General features: G+C 33.0%; 2 protein-coding genes and 1 long non-coding RNA gene across 4 annotated transcripts; 1 reads left to right on the forward strand and 2 right to left on the reverse strand.

The window, feature by feature from the left end:
- On the reverse strand, positions 7,857–12,561 carry LOC18610946. Its single transcript, XR_001926218.1, has 3 exons — positions 12,162–12,561; positions 8,774–9,690; positions 7,857–8,669 (listed from the first exon to the last, which is right to left on the reverse strand). It is a non-coding gene; the product is annotated as an uncharacterized LOC18610946 (long non-coding RNA).
- On the forward strand, positions 14,084–16,612 carry LOC18610947 (protein LIKE COV 3). Its single transcript, XM_007046900.2, has 6 exons — positions 14,084–14,361; positions 14,864–14,916; positions 15,325–15,434; positions 15,527–15,694; positions 15,772–15,996; positions 16,103–16,612. The coding sequence occupies exons 1-6, from the start codon at positions 14,245–14,247 to the stop codon at positions 16,216–16,218; spliced, it is 789 nt and encodes a 262-aa protein (XP_007046962.2). The 5' UTR covers positions 14,084–14,244; the 3' UTR covers positions 16,219–16,612.
- LOC18610948 (ATP-dependent DNA helicase DDM1) lies at positions 16,666–22,101 on the reverse strand. Of its 2 annotated transcripts, none has more exons than XM_007046901.2 (16): positions 22,000–22,101; positions 21,710–21,787; positions 21,054–21,317; positions 20,882–20,965; positions 20,121–20,467; positions 19,844–20,033; positions 19,540–19,715; positions 19,032–19,101; positions 18,760–18,949; positions 18,473–18,568; positions 18,291–18,385; positions 18,082–18,201; positions 17,720–17,839; positions 17,524–17,622; positions 17,324–17,428; positions 16,666–17,205 (listed from the first exon to the last, which is right to left on the reverse strand). In XM_007046901.2, exons 2-16 carry the CDS (start codon positions 21,776–21,778, stop codon positions 16,966–16,968), a joined length of 2,265 nt encoding a protein of 754 aa, XP_007046963.2. In that variant the 5' UTR covers positions 21,779–21,787; positions 22,000–22,101; the 3' UTR covers positions 16,666–16,965. The 2 variants fall into 2 exon arrangements, with proteins under 2 accessions (XP_007046963.2, XP_007046965.2); XM_007046903.2 differs by having other exon boundaries at positions 21,991–22,089.

Raw genomic sequence — 22,722 nt, forward strand, 5'->3', positions numbered from 1 at the left:
TAAAGGCAAATAATGGAGCAACTGCTGCCTCTTTTTGTACTTAAAAATTAAACTCAAGGGTCCAAGGACTAAAGGGCCAGTTTTATTTTCGATTTTTAACAATATTTTTACTGTCTTCAGTTATTTTACGTTGGTTTTAACAGAGCAGAAAAAAAAAAACGAAAAAAAAGAAAGCAGATTGCATGGTCCTTTCCCTTCATTAATTGTTTAATGGCAGCTTCTTTATGCTTAAATCCCATGGAGTAGTAGTACTTTATTGGCTTTGGTTTGGCAAAGGTGAATTGGAGCTTCATGCAAACTTGGCAGCAGTCAAGGTCAAACTGTTATAATTGCGGTCTAGCCCAAAAGCACTGTGAATGGACAGAAGACCAACCAGTAGCGGGCCAAAGTGGATTGGACAGTCAAACACACAGAGAGAGAAAGACACCAAAGGAAATCAAGTATAATATCTCTTACGTCAGTAGAGTAAAATGTTAATTTAATACTTAATTTCATGAATACATATATATAACTAGTCTAGTTTTAAAAGAGTAAAATAATTTTTATATTTTTAATTTTCATGGTACGTAAAAGTTGGTGATTTTTTTCTTAATCTTCTTAACTCATGCATTTAAATAATTATATTTCAATATTTGACTTTTTCATCCAACTACAAAATTCGAATTTTCATGCTTCTAAATAAAAAGATTGAATCTCGTACTACTTAATTTCAATACCATTTTGCACCAGAATATTTGATTCATGAGTTATTACATAATTTTTTTTCAAAAAAAAATAAATTTTGAATCTTTTTCTCCAAATATAAAAGAAAAACCTCATTCTTATTCATTTAGTTAAGTGTTATAATATCCAATTTCTTTTACCAAAGGTTCCAATCTAATGTCACTTTTTTTTCCTTTTAATTAGTTTTTAAGGCAAACATCAAAATGTGTCATTTATCACAAAAGCAAATAATAATATTTGAAAAAATTAAAATTTTTAACTCTATAAATGGACCATAAAATACATGATTTTGCTTCCATTAATTAAAACAATTATATTTGTATTAGTATTTTCTTATTGCAATTTTTATATATATAGTTTATATCAACTTTTGAGATAGTCATAAAAAAATAAAGAAAAGGTTAAGAAAGTAAGTAAAAATAAGAACCAATTTATAGATTGTTGCATACTCGCCTTGACATTGTCATTTTGAGTTTGGCTCGTATTATTATTGGCATTAATCTTGCCTTTGTCCCCTCCCCTCCTTTACATAATCACTAAAGGAGTTTTTCCATAATCTTCCATTTTTCTTCAACAAATCCTTTTCCGATGATTTATTAAAATTCGGTGACAGAAATTACGGTTGAATTTGATCCATCAATAAGATAATTTAGATAAACAAGAAATGACCGGTTAATGTAACATTTACTTTGTTGTTTTCGAAACTTCTGCCGACATCCCCATTCCTATGATTGAATATTGCCTCTTGCCAAATATCTTTGTCAATTGACCTTATAATTTTACAATATATGGAATGGTAAATCTCTTTTGCTATTTCATTTTTATCTTAGACCCTGAAAAATTGTTTAACCGAATTAAAAAAAATAAAATTGTTTTAAAAAGTCTATACATGTTTAAGTAAAATGTTTTAATTACATATCGAATATATAAAAAATATTAAAAAGTTTAAAAAGCTGCACAGCCCATCAATTAATTTCTTCATAAAAAAATAATAATCTCGTAATACAAACTCCCCCTACTTTACATAAAAAATCACAAATGATTAATCGCAAATATCGAGATTTGATTACTTACATAAAACCTTCACGTGCATAAACGTTATGGGTTTAGATTTTAGACTTTAAAAAAATTTCGCCTCTTAGAAAGGAAAAGAAAACCAATACTTTTTCAACCACTTAATGCATTATTATTACGATTTTCAATACTAAAATGTGTCTCGTTCATATATTGTGGACTTTTTTTCTTTGATGAATTAATTATGGACTTCATGTATCATAAAATAATTTTAATAATTATTAGATTGAAAATTATTGATCAAAATTAAGTATGTATTGAAACGTGAAAGGAATGTTAATTATTTTTAAGGTTTTGTAGAGGGATTCTGGGCTAGGTGGGAGGCGGCTGGTTTTCCGAAATTTTGGTTAGTCAAAGAAAAGTACTTGATCTTAGTATTATATATATAAAAAATAATGCATTATTTATTTTTTGGCTAATTTTCTTGCATGCAGCTCAATAATCATGGCATCAACATAAAACGTTGGATTGCAAAAGCATTACTTGTTTCAACTAATTGATTGATGATTATGACTGCTAGCTGCTAATTACTACCATTATTGATTCAACAACATTCTCAGTTTCTCATATGAGCTGTTCTAATCATGGAGAAATCTGGGATGTGCGACAAAACAAAGACCCCACCATCACTATGCAAAATAAATATATATATATATAAATATATAATATAGTGATATGACATTTAACTTTATTCAAGATCTTACACTTCTTTTTTTCGTCATTCCGTCCTATTAAGGTTATAATTTTGATAATAAAAATTATCCACAAAATTTTTAAAATATATGTTAAATTTTAGAACGGACTCTAATATCGTGTTAAGTTTTTTTAAAATGGATATTTAATATAAAATCAATTGATAACAAATGAATTTTTTTTATTATATTTATTATTCAAAATACTTTTAATTTAATAGACTTGAGATTTGAATTATCACTACTCTATATATTATATATAGACATAATGAGAAATAAATTTAAAATGCTAATTAATGTAGGATACACATAAACCTTTATATTAAAGTTTTAAAATTTCACGAATTAAAATATTTATACATGTGGATTGTAAAGTCAAACCAAAAAAAGAGAGTTTAGTAGTGATGTATGCTTTTATCTGAGTCCAGGCATGAGCACTATTGGTGTTCACGTGAAAGCTCATTCCTGCCAACTTATCTGAGCAAAACTTCTCTAAAAAATGAAAAACAAAAAAATCCACATGCTTTTAAGAAAGAGTAGTTTTGGTTTTGTGCATGCAAACACAACGACAAACACCAAATCCAGCCTTCATGTTAGCCTACAAATCCTAAAGTGTACTTACCGGATCCAAGTTCGTTAAAGAGGGGAGGGGAAAAAACAGAAAAAAGAAAAAAATGCTTTAATTCAGTAAGTAAGTACTGTACAATTATTATTAATTAATAAAGAAGAAAAAAAAGGGGTTTGAATTTTGAAGAGGGACACGTGGTCCAATAGGAGAGAGTTGTTAGGTGCAAAAACGAAGATGATTAAGGGAAAACAAAAGCAAAGGGGCAAAAGGCGGAAAAGAAATATATATAGTACTAGTATTTTAGCAAGCCGCTCGTGCGGGTAGGCAAACAAACTTACGCTGCCAATGATTGCAGGCAAGTGCATGAGCGGGGACGGGGTGACGCGTGGCGAAGGGTACACGTGTGGCTCAAAAGACGTGCGGCCCCGGCAATTTTAAATGCCCACTGACCTTGCGCTTTAGAGCCGGTAGGGTATGGGGTTGCGGCCTTTACAGCCTGATTTGATTAGACTTAATAGCACATTTCTGCTGGAAACCCCTCGAAAGTCTTACCAAAAGGGATCCTTCTATTAGAAGCAAACAAAATATTAGAGAGAGAAAAATTGTCCTTAATCGGTTAAATTGAAAATATTTCTGTATTAATAAATATAATTAAAAAATTTATTAAACAAGTAATTAATTTACATTTAATTAATAATAAATGAAAAGATTTTTATTATATTTATAAACTCAAATATTTTATTATATTTATCACCATTGTGATAAAAATAACCTCCAAATTTCACCATTATTTTTTTAAAATCTTTTATTTTAACTTTTTATCGATCCTGTTGACCAATTGATGTTACATTGACATGGGCAGATATAATTTTTTTTTACCATAAATTTTCAAGTTTTTTGCATTATTTGATATATCGAGGATTTTTCTATTTTTTTTCATGGTCACTGGAGGAAAGAATTTCAAATTGGCTCGTTTTAACCAAATACTTTGGTTTCTTTAAAAGTATTAGATTTGAATTTTAGAATTATGAAAACAAATGATCGTTCATTGTATTTTTTAAAAAAATTAATGAGTGTTTATGGATATTATAAAAAAATTTTCCATGTAGAGAGAAGAGCTCTGTCTCCCAATAGGCAAACATGACAAGTTAGGCTCACACAGAATACAAAAAAATTTGCATGTTATTTATATTTGGATTAATTATGTAATAAAAATTTAGATTTTTCTTGACTAGAACCGATAGTCTATAAAAGAAAAAGGAAAAAAATGTATGTTTCGAATTTGGACAATTAAGCTAAGTTACAATATTTTGAAGCCAAGTTCTTTATAAAGTGTCTGATCAAAGAGAATGTACAAAAAAATACCCATAGATTACTTTTTTTTAACTCGAGAAAAAAAAAGATAATGAGATAATAAATCAATGAAACATGATACATTTAAAGGTAGTTGACAAGATTTTTCCTATAATATTTATGGTTATTTTATTATTTTTTAGAGTTATTAATTAACATTTAATGAGATACTTTGTGTAAATTTATTCTAAAATAATTATTTATTTAATTTCAAAAATCAATTGATAATAAACAAAAAGATTTTTATCATATTTAAATTTCTAAGATACCTCTAGTTTAACAAATTTTTTATTTACCACTTTGATATTCTCTTTCAGTTTTTTAAACGTTTAATTAAATTGAAAAGGAAAGAGAATCGGATTTGATCTATTGGTGCAAAAATACATAATTATTGTGAAATTGATGTATTTCACGTGTAACATGAGCTGATGCTTGTTATTTTCTTGTGTAAGTTCAATGGAATTAATTATTTATCTTGAAAAACTAGTTAGTGTTGCAATTTTTTTATATGGAACTCGTGTCTAAATTTTTCCTTCCCAATGATCAAAAAGTAAAATTCAAGTGAATTATTTATCAAACTATTTGTTTGTTAAAGTAATTTTGAAAAGAATCGGATCAAATCTTTTTTAATGATACATAAAATTTATGTATATATCATTGAATTAAATATTTAAAAATAAGTAAAATTGCCGACATATTAGGATCCAAAATCAAAAAACAAATCCATGCAAAGGCTAGCAGCCTTGTTATGCTCCTTCCTCATTGTTGTGTATGTATGCACTTATCCACCAACCATCGTCTTTAGATTCCAAATTCCAATCAAGCTGTAATAGCGAGACACGAGACTTCCCACCACTTATTTGGACCAAACTAAGGTAATGCCAAAACGAAGGAAAGAGATTGAGATTGAGCTTGAGCTGCACGATCTTAGTTTAAAGTCACTGTTGCCGAATTTTGTGATACTTCCAAAGATAGGTGCCACCATCTGTCTCTATCAAGAAAGAAGAAAAAATTAGAGAAGAAACAAGAATGTCCACGTTTTAGAAAAAAATGTAGACCAACTTTTTACTTTCTTTGCAAGGGTTTGATCTATAGCTTTCCCATACCTATACAATCCATGTATCTTTAAGGATTTCGAGGAAAGAATTTTCGGACGAACACAAAAGAGATAAAAAGAAGAAGATTTGGGGCAAAATTTGGGGTCCCATTTGCCCATTTGCCAAGCAGGAGCAAAGCCTTTTCAACCCTCCATCATCCATCATCCATCATAATTGTGAGAAACAGGAGGTGGGGCCTCAATGATTGCTCACGCGCGGAGGTGGAGCAAAAAAACCTGGCCGCACGATGCTCAAGGAATTTTTTGAAGGGATAATCAAAATGATGACGTTTTGGGTCTCCTCCTGCCCTTTCCCTTGCTTTGCTTTGCCTTAATTACCCAACCAAAGTAAGAAGCCTTTTGTTTTTTTGTTTTTTGATTTCTTCCTCTTGGTTTTTGTTAAGGCAGTGAGTTTTGAAGGAGGGCTAAGGCAAATGCAAAATCTTTGATTGTTTTCTTGGTTTAGTGGCCAGAGAGATTTGTTTTGTTTGGAAGGGGCATGGTGATATGATAAGGGAAAACATTTTCTTTTTTTGAAAGATTTGATTATTCAAATGCTTAGATTATTTACTAATGACAACGCATGTAGCTTCAAAAGGCGTGTTTGAGAAATTAACAATGCTCCTTGCCCACTCTGCCTTTGCCTCCCTTTACATTTAAACTTAACAGCTTTAAGGCTTAAATAGTAAAAAGTGTTTTGAATTATGTTAATGCTATGCAATTAAGTCTTTATTTTTTTTATTATACTCCACAACAAAATCGTTTTTTTTATTTGTACTCACGTAAGTACTTAATTCAAAAGAAAAATTAAAAGTCATTAATTTTAATGTTAATTGACATTTTCTACTCATGCAATAATTGACAAGATCATATTAATTGTCATATTATCATAATTATATTATCAAATCATATTATGTGTCATGTAAATAAAAAATATCAATAAATATTATGTCGAATTGTGTAGGTATGATTTTTTTTTGAAAAGTGTGTAGGTACCAATTAAAAGATAATGGTTTGATTGGGTACAATAAAAAATATAAATTTACTTGTATAAATTAACATAATTTAAGAGTAAATAGTTGGATAACAAGTAAATTACAATTACAATTATTAAATTATTGAATGGAAAAAGAAAAATATAGTACTTGTCTAATTGATAGAAAGTAGAAGCTGTGAAATTGACTTGTAAATATCTGGAGATAATGCTTTTAACCACTTTGGATGGAAAAAAGTTGGAGAATATGAGGATTGAGGAATAGTCCCACAAACGTGATTCATACAATGGATCAATTCAAGCACGAAAGTCATCCCCAGGACTACAAAATTACATGTGACAAGTCAAAAAGCAGAGAGAGGGTTTTTCATTTCTGACCTTTCAGCTAGAAGACAGAGCTCAGACCCCTTTTCTCAGTACCAAAGCACTTAAAACAGGATTCAAAATGAAAAAAAAAAAGAAAAGAAAAGAAAAAGAAAGTGTTCATTGAGGGGGAAATAGGATGAAGCCAAGGCTTTTTTGGCTTTAAGTCTGGAAAACGAAATTTGGGTTCACTAGCCTTTTGCTTTCGGCTTAGTTGAAATCCCCAATTGATGGTTGAACGGTTGAGATTAATTGCAGCAACTGAAGTATAATTGCTTCTGGAGAAGGCACCATCAGCATCAGCATTAATCAAATTATGCTTAATCAATAATTAGGATAACAATAATTAAAGTTTAGCACGATGGGGTTTAGGCAAAGATAAAAAATTGTATTGATTGGCCGAGAATTTCGGCCTTTTGAGGGAGTATATTGCCTCATCTTATCAGTAGAAAAGCTTATGGCAACTAAAACCTTTTGTTTATTGATGAAAACTTAGTTTAAAGTAGTGAAGTGACCTCAAATTATTGATTTATTATGATGGATAAATCATATATGAATGCCACCATCGAAAAATCTGATAGTGGATTGAATAAAGACGTTTAAATTTATATTTCATAAACTTTATAAATATACATTTATAATGAATCAAATGTTATCACATTGTTAATAAATAAAATTAAAAAATAAGAAATTTTAAAAATATTTATTTTGATTTATTTTTTTATTTTTTTTTTGCTTTTACATATTTATAAAGTGACAGTCTTTGATTAAATGATAATGTAACAGCGTATTAAACATAAATCCATATTTAAGACGTTCCTTCAAAACCAACACACCATTCTTCCCTTTCTTCGGATAAACTCATGAATCCATAGAACTTTGTTGAAAGTCAAGGCTAAATGTCTAGCAGGAATAGGCCTACCTTGCTGCCAGTCTTGCCGAGGGGATATAAGAGCAAATTATCCTATAGCTTTTGCCTGAAGAGATAATACATAAACAAGGATAGGTCGCTCTTTAGTTTCCTTTATGGGCAATAAAGTCCAAACAGGGTACATATCCACCATAAGTAGACTCAAAGAGTTAGGGGTTTGCTTTTTTTGCAACAATTCCCACCCTTCTTTTCAAACCTTTTCTCTGGATTAAACTGCTACTGCCTTGAGATTTCTTTCACTATAGGCAAAAGCACATCATTCTATCCTCTCATGCCAAATAGCATGTTTCATAAAGGTACTTTGCAGGGTTGCAGGGCCACTACTCTCCTTTTTCCTTTTTTTTTCCCATCAACAGAAGAAATGCATGCCATGCACCAGTATTAGCATCATAGATTGCTTAGTACCATGAATAGGATCATAGTAAGCTAGAAATCCAGCACCATGAAAGAAAAAGGAAACCCAAAACTCTCAGTTTAATCACATATTTGTAGCTCCCATCTGCTTCAAATCTAACAAACAAATCCCAGACAGATGAAATGGAATTTGTATGGAATGAATCACAAATCAAATTCCAAGTAATAGCTACCGAGTTTAGAGAGTTCAAACAGTCTAGTTATTATAACCAGACAAAGGGCTTTAACCATGAAACCAAAGAAAACTTAAAATCATTGGATAAAACAATGATTAAATGTCAGCATTGGTCTTACCCAACTAGCAGACAAAAAAAGAAGCCACCCCCAACATTCCTTTATAATGCATGTGTAGGAGGGCCATCTACTCATTAATTAACAGTAATCATGCCAATTCTTGTCACCCATTACCATCACTTAATTTTATTCCCTTACTTTTCTCCTTTGCTCATGATCACCAGTACCTTGAGGCCGTATTTAAGGTGAACAGAACAAAATGGTCCCCGAGTGGACCATGACAGTATGGATGTTTTCTAACTGAAAATAACACAAACAAGCAAAAGGATACACTTGCTCTGTACTTGCTAAGTTTGCCAATATCAGTTCTATTATTCCATCAATCTGAACTATGAAGCAAGAAGACTTAAATTCCGTATACCATAAACTAAATCACAAACAAACAGTTAAGGACTTCAAATTTCGAGTGTATTAGGAGGAAACCAACAAGTTTATAAATCTTATGCTAAATACTTGATAAGAAGTTACTCATCAAGGAATTGAAGTATATTGCATGATATACCACTTACCAATGTTAAATTTCTGTCTACCTCCCTTGCCAATGCAATCTAGAAATGATTTTTTTTTTTTTTAAATTGTTCTATCTCTCTGTCTGTCTCTTTCTCTCTCTCTCTCTTGTTCTCATTTTATAGGAATATTGTTGTTGTTTTGTTGTACAAAGAACATTAAATAATTAAATTTCCTGCACCCCAAACTTCTACAGGCAACTGACCCTATAAATGACTGGCAGCTGTCTCTTGGCTGAACTGTGAAGTGTTACAGGTTGAAAGTGTCTGACAAATTACCATGGGGTTTGTGTATGGTTTTATGAAGAAAACTGAACAAGAAACTGTACCATCTACCTTAAATGAAGATAGGCAACAGTCTTCACTGACCAAGATAGATTCCCAAGCTGTGTGAATTTGCCACATATGTTAAGCTGGGTAGTAAGCCATCCATGGGCAAATCGTATCAATTAAAGTACTTCCAGTTCCAGAAAAGGCTCACATAGACAAAGGTAACAGAAATTTTCTCTCCCTCTTCTTGAACAGAGCCTGCCTACAACTTCTCAAGCGTATGGGAAGGAATACACCAAGACATATAGTAATACAGGAAAGCCAGAAATGCCTAAAATAAAGGGAAAAATAGGCTGATATCACCAGCACAATAAATGCAAAGGCCCAAAAAATAGCCACAGCTACATCAGCCCTGCATAAAGTCAACAGAATCTCATCAAGAACGTGTAAAAATTTAATTTACAACAGAAGTATGCAAGAGAAATGCTAAAAAGACACATGATATATTAAAATGTTCATGACGGGAATTTTTGCCTGAATAACATGAACCACTTTTTTGTAGGGATGAGAAGGACTGTACTATACTTTCATAACTATGATGACATCCAAGGGAAAGACAATATGAGCAGGAAAGAGCAAGGAATTGTATGTTTCAGCCCATTGGAAGATGGAACAGCAGCCTATGACTAGAAAACAAGAAAAACCATCAAGGTAGAACCATGTTTCAACAGCAACCTAAGCCTTAGCTATTGCAATTAAGATGATCCCTGTCGTCAAACTAATTGTTGCCCCACATCTAGATTTTGCAAACTGCTATATTCACTCCCGATAAATTTGACTCGTAACAATCTAGAAGGTCTAATATTGTTCAGTTGTTTGTCCCTAGCAAAAGTGGTGAAACCCAATCAAGAGATGTGTCTCTCTGTCAATGAGTAAAAACTCTTATCATCAGCCAAGGAAACACATATGCTTAATGATGATAACAATCTTCCATCTGTAAAATTTGAACTGTGGATATTTCCAGAGTTCCTACTGGATACAGAATAGTGAGCTACAGGAACTTTTGGATTCTGAAGCAAAGTTAGAATTCACAATCAGGAGGTCTTATACCAGCAGAAACTTTGATTGTCACAGCTTGAGTCTTAGCCTGTTAAATGCATTACTTCAGTTTCAACCATGAGTGATACCTCATGCCCAAGCTAAGGTATCCAGAGAAAATGGGTGTCTGAGTAAGTATACGTCAAAGACCTTGATTTCAATTGAAAATAAAAAGAAGTTCAAATCTCTCCAATTACCACCATCATCAGGAGCCTTTGGCAGCTTAATTGGTTCTCCCAATGGCACACCTGAGAACCATCCCTCAAATTGTCAAAGTGTAGTAATATAGTAGTATGGTACTCTCCAGTTAAAGCAATTTCAGTCAATGATCAAGTATGATCATCATCAAAAAGCTTCAATAAAATTTCAATCAAAGGCAGACTGCTAAGGTGAGTCGTTATACCATTCAAGGCCTTATTACCCAGCCAGAGTTGGGACCAAAAGTGAGCTCAACATAGCTTTTTACCCCCAAAGTAATTGTTACACCTTTTCAGTAGCAAACAAGATTGCCAAAAATTGATTTTCTATCATATAAACAATGGGGCCAGAAAAATGACCTATGTCAAAAGCAAATCAGTGTCATACAAAAATGAATATATCCAAAAGTTTACTAACAACAGTAGAATTCCTTGTCAACAGGCAATCAGACAATTGTGACTAAGCAATAATTGACCTTACTGTTATGACTCAGATAAACTTCAGGAGGAGAAAGACAATTACGAATGACTTATAGTCTCTGATCAATTGCATAGAACCTATCAATGGACATTTACACAACAATGATTCTTCAATAATAATAAATGAAAAGCTTGGAGAAAATATGAAGGACTACCTTACTACTTCACAAAAACAGTCATTTTCATTCAGGATATTAATGCTTGATTGCTGAATGGCTAGAACCTAGAAGTAGGACCAAATCCTGTTTGTTTTCTTTCATGTGACATCCTGCACCTTTTGGATAGCTTCTATTTTGAGTGTTAGAGGAAATTTTAAGTTACCCTAGTTGGAAACTATAACTGGAAGAATTTGACAACCCTAACCCCTCAAAAGTTAAAGCTCTTCCGAGAATTAAAGTAATTAACTTGTAAACCATTCTTTGGTTGCTTTATAACTAAACTATTTCAATTTCAGTAGTGACTTGAACGCTGCCACTTCCACAAGATCGATTCCACTTCAAGTACCAGACAAACCTTGGGATAAACAGTAAAAATTTCAAATGAGATTCAATAATTTGCTGCAAGCTACAAGCGACACCAATGTGCACTCAAAGAACATCCTTCATCCTGAATCAGACTTAAGAAAACACAAGCGAAGTCACAGGTTTCTACAAGCTTAAATGCTTGCATGATCCAATTGCTGCATAGGCCAGTATAATTTTCCCGCCAATTATATACCTTGGAAGCTTAAAGTGCAAAATTTCTCATTTTGTTCGACTTAATAGTTAATACCAGCAAAAATGATCATTGGAAATTGGAACACTACCGAATTTCCAAAATGTAAAATTTCCACTCATTCTCGACGATTCAACATTAAAAAAAAAAAAAGTTAGCAGTTTTAATCGAATCTAGACCTCTCAGTTTTTGTTAAGTGTAGCTTTGATATGGCCAGAGAATCAAATTCCTTCCTTTTTCAATAAAAAAAAAAGAAAAATTAATCTTTCTGATTACAAGTCGATCAAATAAGCAATCACATACAAAAACATGCAATGAAAAATGCTAGATTTAAACGTCAAATATTAAACAAAATAGCTAATAAATGGAAATCAAAAAGGGTAAAAATCCGTACCAGGAAGTGATATGGGGTGTGGGAGAGAAGAAGGTAAGAGCAGGGAACTTGTTTTGAGATCGGATCTGGTAATCTCTGAGTTGCTCTACGAGTTTAGACCGAGTTATCATTTCTCGAAACCGGAGATCTTTCTTCTCCGATCTTTATAACCAAACGGTTTTTCGGCTTTCTCCTAACAAATTTGTGATAGTAAAAGCTTGAACGAGAACGTTATTTTCTGTTTGTTTTTCCTGTTTTATAGCTGGAAATTTGAATTGGATAATTCGTTGTGATCGATATGATAAATTGAACCAAATGAAAGGAAAGACGGAAGCGGCCGATACTTGCTACAGTGAATTTTTTCGCTGATTTTGGTGGGCAGGGTAACTGCCTTTTTTTTTTTCTGATTCGGATGTAGAAAGTGTCGGGTAACCCGGATTCTGCTCGGGTGGATCATTCATTTTAGCCCTTGCCTAAAACGGTAAAACCAAAGCTCCCATTTGTGGAGTTTTTTTTTCTTTTATTATTATTTCTTTTAAATTTTAAAGACAAAACTGATTAATCAACAGTGCATAAATGTGACTAATTACACTCCACTTTCAAAAAAAATAAAATTTAAGTTCAAATTATCTAGTATCATATTAAGTGATACTTCCTTTGTCTTTTTCTTTTCTTTTTTTTTTTAATTTTTATAAAGATTAAGATAAAAGATATGATTTTAACATGTTTTATATTAAATTATAAAATTTTTTAATCTAAATATTCAATACTTTTTAATATAAAAAGTAAAATAATATAAAATTATAATATAAAATGTAAGAATATTATATGTCTAAAAAAGAAAAAAAAATTATTTTGAAACTTTAAAAGAATATAAACAAAGAAAAAGAGACATAGAGAGTAAATTGTTGATAAAATCAGGCTAACATATATGATACGTAATAATAATCTAATAATATTATTAATCGAGTTCATGTAAAATATAAATATTAAATTTTACAATCGAATTTGACTACAAATATTGAAGATTAACGAATATTCTACCTATTACCATTTTATTATTCCAATAATTGTCTTTAAATTTCATTTGGTTTTACTTTCAATACGAGCCAACCCAATTTCAGAAAAGCTTTCTTATTCTTTACACCGTGAAATATCATTTTCTTTTTTCTACTGTGTTTATTTTAATAAAAGATTAAATTATGAATTTAATCTTTATACTTTATTAAAGTAGTAAATTTAGTCTTTGTACAATAATTTATAAAAATAAATCTTTATGCTTTTTATAATTAACAAATGTTAATCTAATCGTTAACAATATTAAAATGTTACTATTATTTATGTTGAAATGCTATTTTTTTATTGATTTGATATTGAATATGATGATGTGTTAATGATGATTTGACATTTTTATCTATTTTACAAATTTTTTCATTGTTTTAAATTACAAAGTACAAAAATTCTATTATTTTTTGTCTCATAACATTTTTTACCTAAATCTAAAAAATCTAGTCATATTTTTAATATGTTTATTTTTCAATCATTTTTAAAACTATTAACTCACATTGAATAATTTGAAGTCTGTACTTATAAATTCTATGTTAGAACTTGGTCACGTCATAGCAACACTATTATTGTATCATTCATGAAATATCACCTTATTATTATAATATTATTAGATTCATTGTTATATTAGTAAGAAAATGTCATATCAATACAATCAAACATCATATCAACATAGATAACAGAAAATTTTAACATATTAAACTAATATTATCAATTTTAAAAAATATATAAATTTAATCTTTATAAATTATTATATAAATATTAAATTTATTATTTTAATAGAGAATAGAGATTAATTGCATGATTTCACTATGATATAGGCAAAAACGTAACGCACACGTGCAACATGAAGCGGGCCGGCTCCTTTCAACACTGACGCATAATAATGACCAGAATGGTGACGTTAATGGGCTCTAACAGGCCCAAAAAAATTCAGAACGAAAAGCCCAGTCCCATTGATCGCCATCATGAGTTCGTTGCTTCAAAGAGCGGGCAACAGGGTACGTTAATCTGCACCTGAACTCCAGAAGAAAAAGAAATGGAGACGAGAGAAGAGGAATTGAATTTGATTCCAGTAGCAGTTGTAGATAACCGTGAAAATGGAGACGAATCTGTTTGTTCATCGGCTTCGATTTCTAGTTCTTCTAGCAAAGAGGTTTTCCATTGTTTTTCTTTTGTTCTCTGAATTTGCTGCTCTTATATTTCTTCTACTCGTTTGCTTTCTGATCAAATGCTTCAAAGAGATTCTTGATATCGATAAACTGATAAACATGTCGATTCCAACGTTATCTTCTAAACATTTACCTGGAGGTTAAGCTGATATTGGCAGCCAAGCCATCTGGTTTACTCGTGATCCTTTCATTTCTGAGCTGTTTCAGTGTCTATTTTTCTTCTCCTTCAATTTGATTAACGTAGAATTTTTTCTACGGTTTGATCACCAAGATATATGCTAACAGATGGGAGCATCTTGCTTTACCTGGTTCAGAAGCAAAGTTGATAAGCAATGAATTCTCTAGGAGATTCGCGAATGGATATTTGTTTATCCTCTAGATTTTGCTACCAAATTAAGATGAAGAGACTGTAGAGTAACAAATCAGATCAAAAGTGTTGAAATTGTCGAGATGTGAAGTAATGTTTCGTGTAATTCTTCTGTGCAGGCATTTTACAAAGTCATCCGTAGCTGGGCTTCGAAGAAGTTCATGACAGGATGGTTAGCTCTTTCTGCTTTTTAAATGATTATGTTGTTTCGGATTATCTCGTTTCAAACTACAGTATGTTTGAAACATCTAGCAAGCTTCATCCTAATCCCATATATAAAAAATTGGGTTGTGTAAATCCTTAACTTCTGCAAGTTTCTACTCCTTTTGGCTAGGCCTGAATGTTACTTTTGTGATCATACTCCATTTTCTAGGATCTAGTCCTGATGTAAAGCCAGTAAACTTAACTAGATAGCTAGCTAGATACAAGGGCAAGGTTCTAAATCTGCCCTTCTCTTGGGAAATTACCAAGGGTAGCGGGTCAACTGGGATTGAAATCCATTACCCTCTAATTCCTTTCTGATAATCTTTGATTTGAGCAAGGTCTATATATTCGACTCATATCTGACATTGTTTTGCAGCGTCATTTTACTTCCTATAGCAATTACATTCTACATCACTTGGTGGTTCATTCATTTTGTGGATGGATTCTTCTCCCCAATATATAAGCATCTTGGGATCAATATCTTTGGTTTGCACATTGCTCATCTCTTTTCATTCCTTTCAAGGGTTTAATGTACTTTCTTGCTAATTAATCAATTAATTACTACAACTAATCCACAGGGCTTGGATTTGTGACCTCTATCACATTTATCTTCATAGTTGGTGTGTTCATGTCCTCATGGTTGGGAGCATCTGTTCTTGGCTTGGGAGAATGGTTGATCAAGAAGATGCCCCTCATTAGCTACATTTACTCTGCTTCAAAGCAAATAAGTGCAGCAATATCGCCGGGTAAGCACAAGCATTTGTTTTCAGTTACAGCATTTCGGATTCTTACACTCTTAAACAGCAGCATCAATATTTTCCAGATCAGAATTCCCACGCCTTCAAGGAAGTGGCTATCATTAGGCATCCAAGGGTCGGAGAATATGCATTCGGTTTTATCACTTCCACAGTTATTCTTCATGGGAGCTCAGGTTCAGAGGAACTTAGCTGTGTTTACGTTCCCTCCAACCACCTCTATATTGGAGACATATTTCTCATAAGCTCAAAAGATATTATAAGGCCTAACCTCTCTGTTCGAGAAGGAATTGGTAAGATTTTCAGGCCAATATATCCCAAAAAGAAAAACAGGGGAAGGTGACTATTTTCTGTTGGGGGCAACGATGTAATCTAGTTCTTTATCGTCCTTTGATGTAGAAATTGTCATCTCTGGTGGCATGTCCGTACCTCAGACATTGACCACAATGGATGCACAAGCCGTTCATATAGCTGGACTCGAAACTTTCGACAAGCCGCAAGGTAATGGCTGCTAACTGCTGGCAATCCTTATGATCCATCTTCTGGTTGTTTTGCATGTACAAGAGATTCAACTTTTGCCTGGCTGAGCTGATTGATTCTAAGGTCTACCACAAAGAAAGAATAAGTTTTAGGGAAGAAGTTCCAAGTGTCTGCAGGAACCTTATTTTCATTATAATAGCCTAGAAGGAGTACATACACATGAACCTTGTATTTTGTAAATTAGTGTGTTCGAAACTTAAACCTTGCCAGTAAGGTGCAATGAGTATAAAATGTGAACAATGTGAACAGCCGCCCGCTCTCGTCCAGCGGTTTAGGATGTCTGACTTTCACCCAGGAGACCCGGGTTGGATTCCCGGCATCGGATTACCTATTTTTTTATATAATGCCAACCAACCGAGATTTTGGCAATTCCATTTTTTACCACATGCATAATTAATTAAAAAAAATACGTAAGTCCAATATGATAGCTTCCTAAATCAATAATCAAAAGGACCATTGATCCATACATTGGAATTCACCTCAAAAAGGACCATTGGCTTAATTCTAAGTTTCGGGTTGTCAGCAATTGATTAATCAGTGATCAACTTACTAGTTTCTGTTATACCTATTCCTACTGATCATGCACACCCCCATTTACAAAAATCAGCTCAAAAGAATCGAGAGCCTTTTTCTTTAGAGCAATTTTTCAGCTCAACCAAAAAAACCAAAAGTGGTACAACTCAGCACCCCCAATATGAAAATGCCTCTGGCGTGTTTAAGTGTCAACTGTTGAGAGTTGAAAGCATGCCGCCGGAGCCAGTTGGCAGCACAACCTCCCAACCTGGACCTTTGAGGGGAACTGCATCAGCAGTGGCGGCCTTAGCCTTCTCTCCATTATCGGATTCAGTAACAAGGTCACTGCGATCCAGAAGTCTCTCCAGATCCTCATCACTGATATCTGTCTGTATCATCTTGTCTTCTGCAGTTTCTTCATCTCGGAGTAGTGCCAGTAGATCCTCTTCCTGAAATTTTTACTCTCAAAATCAGTCTACAACCCAACAATACTCTTCATAAGGACAGGAAATCCATGGAAAACCTATATCAAGTAGGTAGAGAAATGGAAGAGATGATAGCACAAACCTCCCATAGGTTGTTGTCTGGTTTTCGTTCTTGATGAAACTGCCCTTTTCCAATCACCACATGCTCAAGCTTCAACTTGCTATAAGCTCTTTTCAAAATGCGACACTGTCAAAACACACTTGTTTCAGTTTCTTCTCAATTTCAATGCCAGAAGAAAACTTGCAGACTAGTCCTGAGATAAAAAAATCCACGTGCTATACCTCAACAGAATGTGCAGTTGCAAGTCTGTAAACATGAACAGGTTTGGTTTGTCCAATCCGATGACATCTATCCATGGCTTGCAAATCCATTTGTGGATTCTGCAATGGACATGAAACATAATGAATAACTTTAATCACCATTAACATATAAGGGCAACATAAAGTGAATACAAGAGGAATGAGAACAACTTAATACCCAGTCACTATCATAGAGTATACAGGTATCAGCTGCAGTCAGGTTGATACCCAAGCCACCAGCCCTTGTGCTGAGAATAAATATCCTACAATTGCTGTTCTCATCATTGAACTCCTGGATCTATTTTGCATAAAAGAAAAAAGGCAATGAAATGTAGCTGGTCAATAATTACAAGTAATAGGAAAACTGATACCACAACACACAGCATGAAGCACATCCCCACAGGGGATCATGATAAAAATGATTACAAACCAATGGACTTCTTTCTTTATGAAGACCAAAAAACACAGGTCAACCAATTTCTGCACATACCATGTACTTGTTACAATTAATATACAAAACTTAGGGACTTTCGCACATACCTGTCTTCTCCTTTCATCTAACTTCACACTACCATCTATCCTACAAACTTTAAATCCCTTTTCACTAAAATAATAATCCATTATATCCAGAATCTTAGTCCACTGACTGAAGATGAGAACCTGTTAACAAAGGTCAGGGGGAATAAGCAGGCAGCTTTTAACTTTTAAGCAATGGGAGAATATAAAAACTAAGAATGCTTATAACGTACTTTGTGTCTGCGTTCAAATAACCGAGCCAACAACCTGTCAAGCAAGCAGAATTTTCCACACTGTTCAACTATCTGCTCTACTGGTGGATATAAATCTGTCACACAAACAAGAAAACAGTGTAAATGGAGCTGCTGAGCATTCTTTCAGAGCAAATTTTCAAGCATTAAAACAAGGGAGGTACATGATCCATCAAAGGCAGACTCTAGGAGATCTGGATGGTTGCAATTCTTCCGAAGCTGAATCATCAAATTGTTAAGCTTCCCTTTTACACCACGTCCTGCAATATTGCAATCTCAATTACCATAAGAAACTTGACAGAATACAATGTAGAATGCTTGCAATTAAGATTTTGAATTCATCTATCAATGGAGCCAGAAAATTTTTTAATATCACTCTTTATGCCTTTTTCTCTCTCTTCAAATTGAAACGTTAATAATGCAGCTTCTACAATTAAAACTGATCTAATACCTGAGTCAACTTTCTCTCTTAGATAGGTTTCTAAAGTTTGATTAAGCAAATGATCCTGGAAATTCTTCTGATGCTCAGTCAAGGAAGCATATAATATGATCTCTTTTTTACGAGGGAGCATCTGCTCAACATCAGACTTCATTCTTCGAAGAAGAAAGGGGCGCAATATAGCATGGAGTTTAGCTACCACCTGCAGGTATAAAAACCCCAAGAATTATACTTTGTAAAATGTTGTTTTGGAGGAGGGGGCAGGAAAACAGTCAGATACACACTTGATTCCTTCTCTTCTCTTCCATTTCTTCCTTTGACACCTCACCATTGATTTTTCCCGAAAAATCAAACCTGAATGTTTAAACCATGCATCAATGAAATAGCAGTAAGACAAGACAGCAAAAATTCATCAAAAAAGAATAAAAAAAAGCACATTCATGAAATTTTCCCATCAAAGAATAAAATATCTGTAAAAGGATTACTATAACATGCTTTCAAGCAAAAATCAATGAACTAAGGGGCCAGCAAAGCATTTCCAAAAACCTTGTTTTCCAAGTATTCAATAGTACTAGAGAAGCAAGATTTTTGTGATATGCACTCAGATTAACATTAAAAATCAATGCAGTAAGCTAACTGAGCACTTCTGGAAGAGTAAGTCCATGATTATGAATGTCACATAGCAATTTTACTTGAATTGGAACCTTAAGATTATAAATAGTAAGCAAATTTATAAGTTAATAACAGATATTAAACTTGAGGTTTGATTAAGAAAAGATTAAGCATACCTACCATGACTCAAATTCTTCATGAGACTGAAAAATATCAGGCAAAATGAAATTCAACAATGACCATAGCTCTGCCAAATTGTTCTGCAGAGGTGTTCCAGTTAAGAGGAGCTTATTGCCAACATGCAAGTGTTTCAATTCCTTCACTAGTTTGCAGTTAAAGTTTTTCAATCTGTGCCCCTTTAATAAAAGAAGATAAAAGTTAGAGTATATAATTTGCCCATCCACAACTTTCAAGCTTTCACATATATATAAGTGCAGCCAGAATAGTTAGCCAGGCTATAGACAATATAGGGCAAATTACCAACCTCATCAACCACAACATATTTCCACTCATAATGCCTCAAACATTTCTTTGCATCACTCATTGCCATCTCATAAGAAGTAACAACTATTGGAAACTTGGGGCCAATTACTTTAGGCAAGTGCTTCTGACGAATCTCATCCCTTTCTTTCCTGTTTCCATGATAAATAATTGCATTCATCGTAGGTGCAAACCTATTTAAAACAGGAAGGGAAAGAGAAGAATTAAAATATGAAATTCAATTTTATGCTTGTTTCCATGGAAGTTACGAATAATTTTACCTTGCAATCTCATTCATCCAATTAGAAAGAGTAGAGAGAGGAGCAATAATCAAATAGGGCCCATCCATCCCATTTCCTTTCAAATGTGCAAGAAAAGCAATTGTTTGAATTGTCTTTCCAAGACCCATCTGATCAGCAAGGATTCCGTTCAGCCCATTTTGCCATAAGGAGATCAACCACTTCACTCCTTTTAGCTGATAGGACTTCAATTTTCCACCAGTCAACAATGGTACAAGTTCTCTCTGCTCTTTCTCAATTTTTTCTTCCTCAGTCAGGTTTACATCTTCGGTTTTCTCAGCCTCTTTAGATCTTGTAAGCATTGCTGCAACTGCCCTCTTGGCCTTCCTCTGGAAAAAAAATCACAAAACAATAATGGCTTAATAGATTTCAATGAATCCAATTAAATTAGAAGGATCACATTACTATCAACAGATCAAAAAAATACAAACTGCATACAAGGTTCTCAGAAAAACAGTTATCATACAAATTATTGAATAAACCAAACTGCCATACGGTAAACAGCAGCATTGAACAATTTGCATGTTGTTGAATACTCCTTATGATACAGGACTTGCCAAGCTATGATTAACGAAGAAATTAAGCATACCAAATATCAAGTCAAAATACAATAGATATACAACCCAGCAAGTACAAATATAACATAATTAATTCTGTGAAATTGATCAATACATTATAGCACATTTATAATATATTGAAGGCATTCCACATTGACAGAGAAAATAAAGCAGAAAGACCATTACATTGTTGTACTGGTTAGCAGCTCTTCTTTTTGAACCTCGACCTCTCTTTTTCTGAGGAGCTTCAGCTTCTGGCTCGGCGCCAATCTACCAATATTATTAACAGCTAATCAGAACTAATCAAACCATTTTAAAGCATAAAAATCCATGTGAAAGAAAGGTGAGAGAGGAATACAAATGTAATGTCCTCCATCTTTTCAAGCAAAAACTCTGAGTACATCTGCGTTTGGGTCAAAAGCTCATCCAATCTAGTAAACTGAGTGTCATTCAAGTGCACTGCCTCTGCAGGCTCCTCTTGTTTTGTCTCCTCTTTCAACCGAACTTCCATTAACTTTTCTTCCTCCTTGACCATAGACCCTGATAAAAGAGAAGAATCCCCATTTTTGGCGTCCAGAATTGTTTCCTCCTCCAACTTGATGATTTCTTCTTCGCACTTCTCCTTCATTTTATAAGAAAAACAAAATTATATAAAAACCAAAAGGAAACGTTTAACATCAATCTGCAATGAATCTAGCGAGGGCAACATGTTCATCTTAAACAACTGTAAGTTAAATCTGAAATAAACTCCAAGCTTATGTCAATGCAAACACACTTGCCTACCGAATCAGAACATTTACTATCATAACCAAAAGTAGTGTCATGTCATTTTCCTCACATTCCAAGTTTATTTCATTTCTGCTTTCCTTTCCTCTCTCGCTTTAAGCTTCCAAACATAACTTTACAAATTTACCTTTCATTTTCCTTCACTATCTCAAGAAAACCAAATAGAAGCAGGGAATGTAACATTAAAACCTGAAAATAAAAGGAGATAACAATATAGCAAAAACAAACCTCGTCTTCAAGAACTGAAGTCGGCGATTCAGCTGAAGCGTCATTTTCCTTTCCTTTCTCCGCCCCCATTGTGAAACCCTAAAAGTCCGTACATCAAACAAAATTTAAGAAAGAGAGAGAAAGAAAATAAAACAAAAAAAAATCAAATTCTATGAGATTAAAACAGATGAAATAAAGGTTTAGTTTCATTCAAATCCAGAAACCGCCCTAGGGTTTCGATCATTGAACGGAAAACAATGCGATTCAAATAAGTAAAGCACGAAACGTATAAAACAACGAACCGTACATACAGTGATAGGAGCTTCGACTGTGAAACCGGACAGAACCGCAAGCGTCTCTTAAAAGAGAAACAGAGCAGAGAAAATGAAGGTCTGAAATAATAAATTTTTGACAGCAGTGGAGCACTTAAATTAAAACATAATATTTTATTTAATTAATTATTTTCTAAATTAACTGTCTGGGAGGGTTTGGGCGGGAAAATGAAAGTTGACAAATGCCCCTAAATCGTGCCATTTATTGCACAGGTTTATAGTCCTTCTCCGATTCTTAGTAAGGGTATATTTGTAAATGGGTAATTCTGCTGGGACCTGCAATACGCGGCCTTCACAGGTTGGTCATGGGTTCCCGAATTTGGGGCATGCTTTGTCCCGTCCACTATGTTTTTTTTCTTTTTTTTTGAATTTCGAGAAATGGGTTTGGGAGTGGGATTTTCAACTTTTAAATGATTTGATTTAAAGTTTAAACTTGATTGAATTATAGTAGTTGATATGGACACTTAACGGTAAATTTTTTAGTGCTTAAAGGGGAAAATATTTATTAACTTGGACAAATAAATTTATATTTGGATAATAATTATACATAGGATTTAAAGAACCAACACTATGAAAATGGTCAAAAAAATATATGCAAATTTGTTTTTCATATATAATTATACACTATGATGTATCAAATATAAATTCTATCTATAAAATAAAAAAATTAAATCTATATTTGATTATTGTCTATATATGATA

The sequence above is a fragment of the Theobroma cacao genome, chromosome 1, assembly GCF_000208745.1.
Source record: "Theobroma cacao cultivar B97-61/B2 chromosome 1, Criollo_cocoa_genome_V2, whole genome shotgun sequence".
NCBI lineage: Eukaryota > Viridiplantae > Streptophyta > Magnoliopsida > Malvales > Malvaceae > Theobroma > Theobroma cacao.

Coding starts and splice junctions, on each gene's coding strand:
- LOC18610947 (XM_007046900.2), top strand. CDS start 14,245: ATGGAGACGAGAGAAGAGGAATTGAATTTGATTCCAGTAGCAGTTGTA. Junction 14,362..14,863: donor CTAGTTCTTCTAGCAAAGAG/GTTTTCCATTGT, acceptor TCTTCTGTGCAG/GCATTTTACAAAGTCATCCG. Junction 15,997..16,102: donor CTCTGTTCGAGAAGGAATTG/GTAAGATTTTCA, acceptor CCTTTGATGTAG/AAATTGTCATCTCTGGTGGC.
- LOC18610948 (XM_007046901.2), bottom strand. CDS start 21,778: ATGGGGGCGGAGAAAGGAAAGGAAAATGACGCTTCAGCTGAATCGCCG. Junction 18,202..18,290: donor TATTTGAACGCAGACACAAA/GTACGTTATAAG, acceptor CTTTGTTAACAG/GTTCTCATCTTCAGTCAGTG. Junction 17,623..17,719: donor TACTCTATGATAGTGACTGG/GTATTAAGTTGT, acceptor TGTCCATTGCAG/AATCCACAAATGGATTTGCA.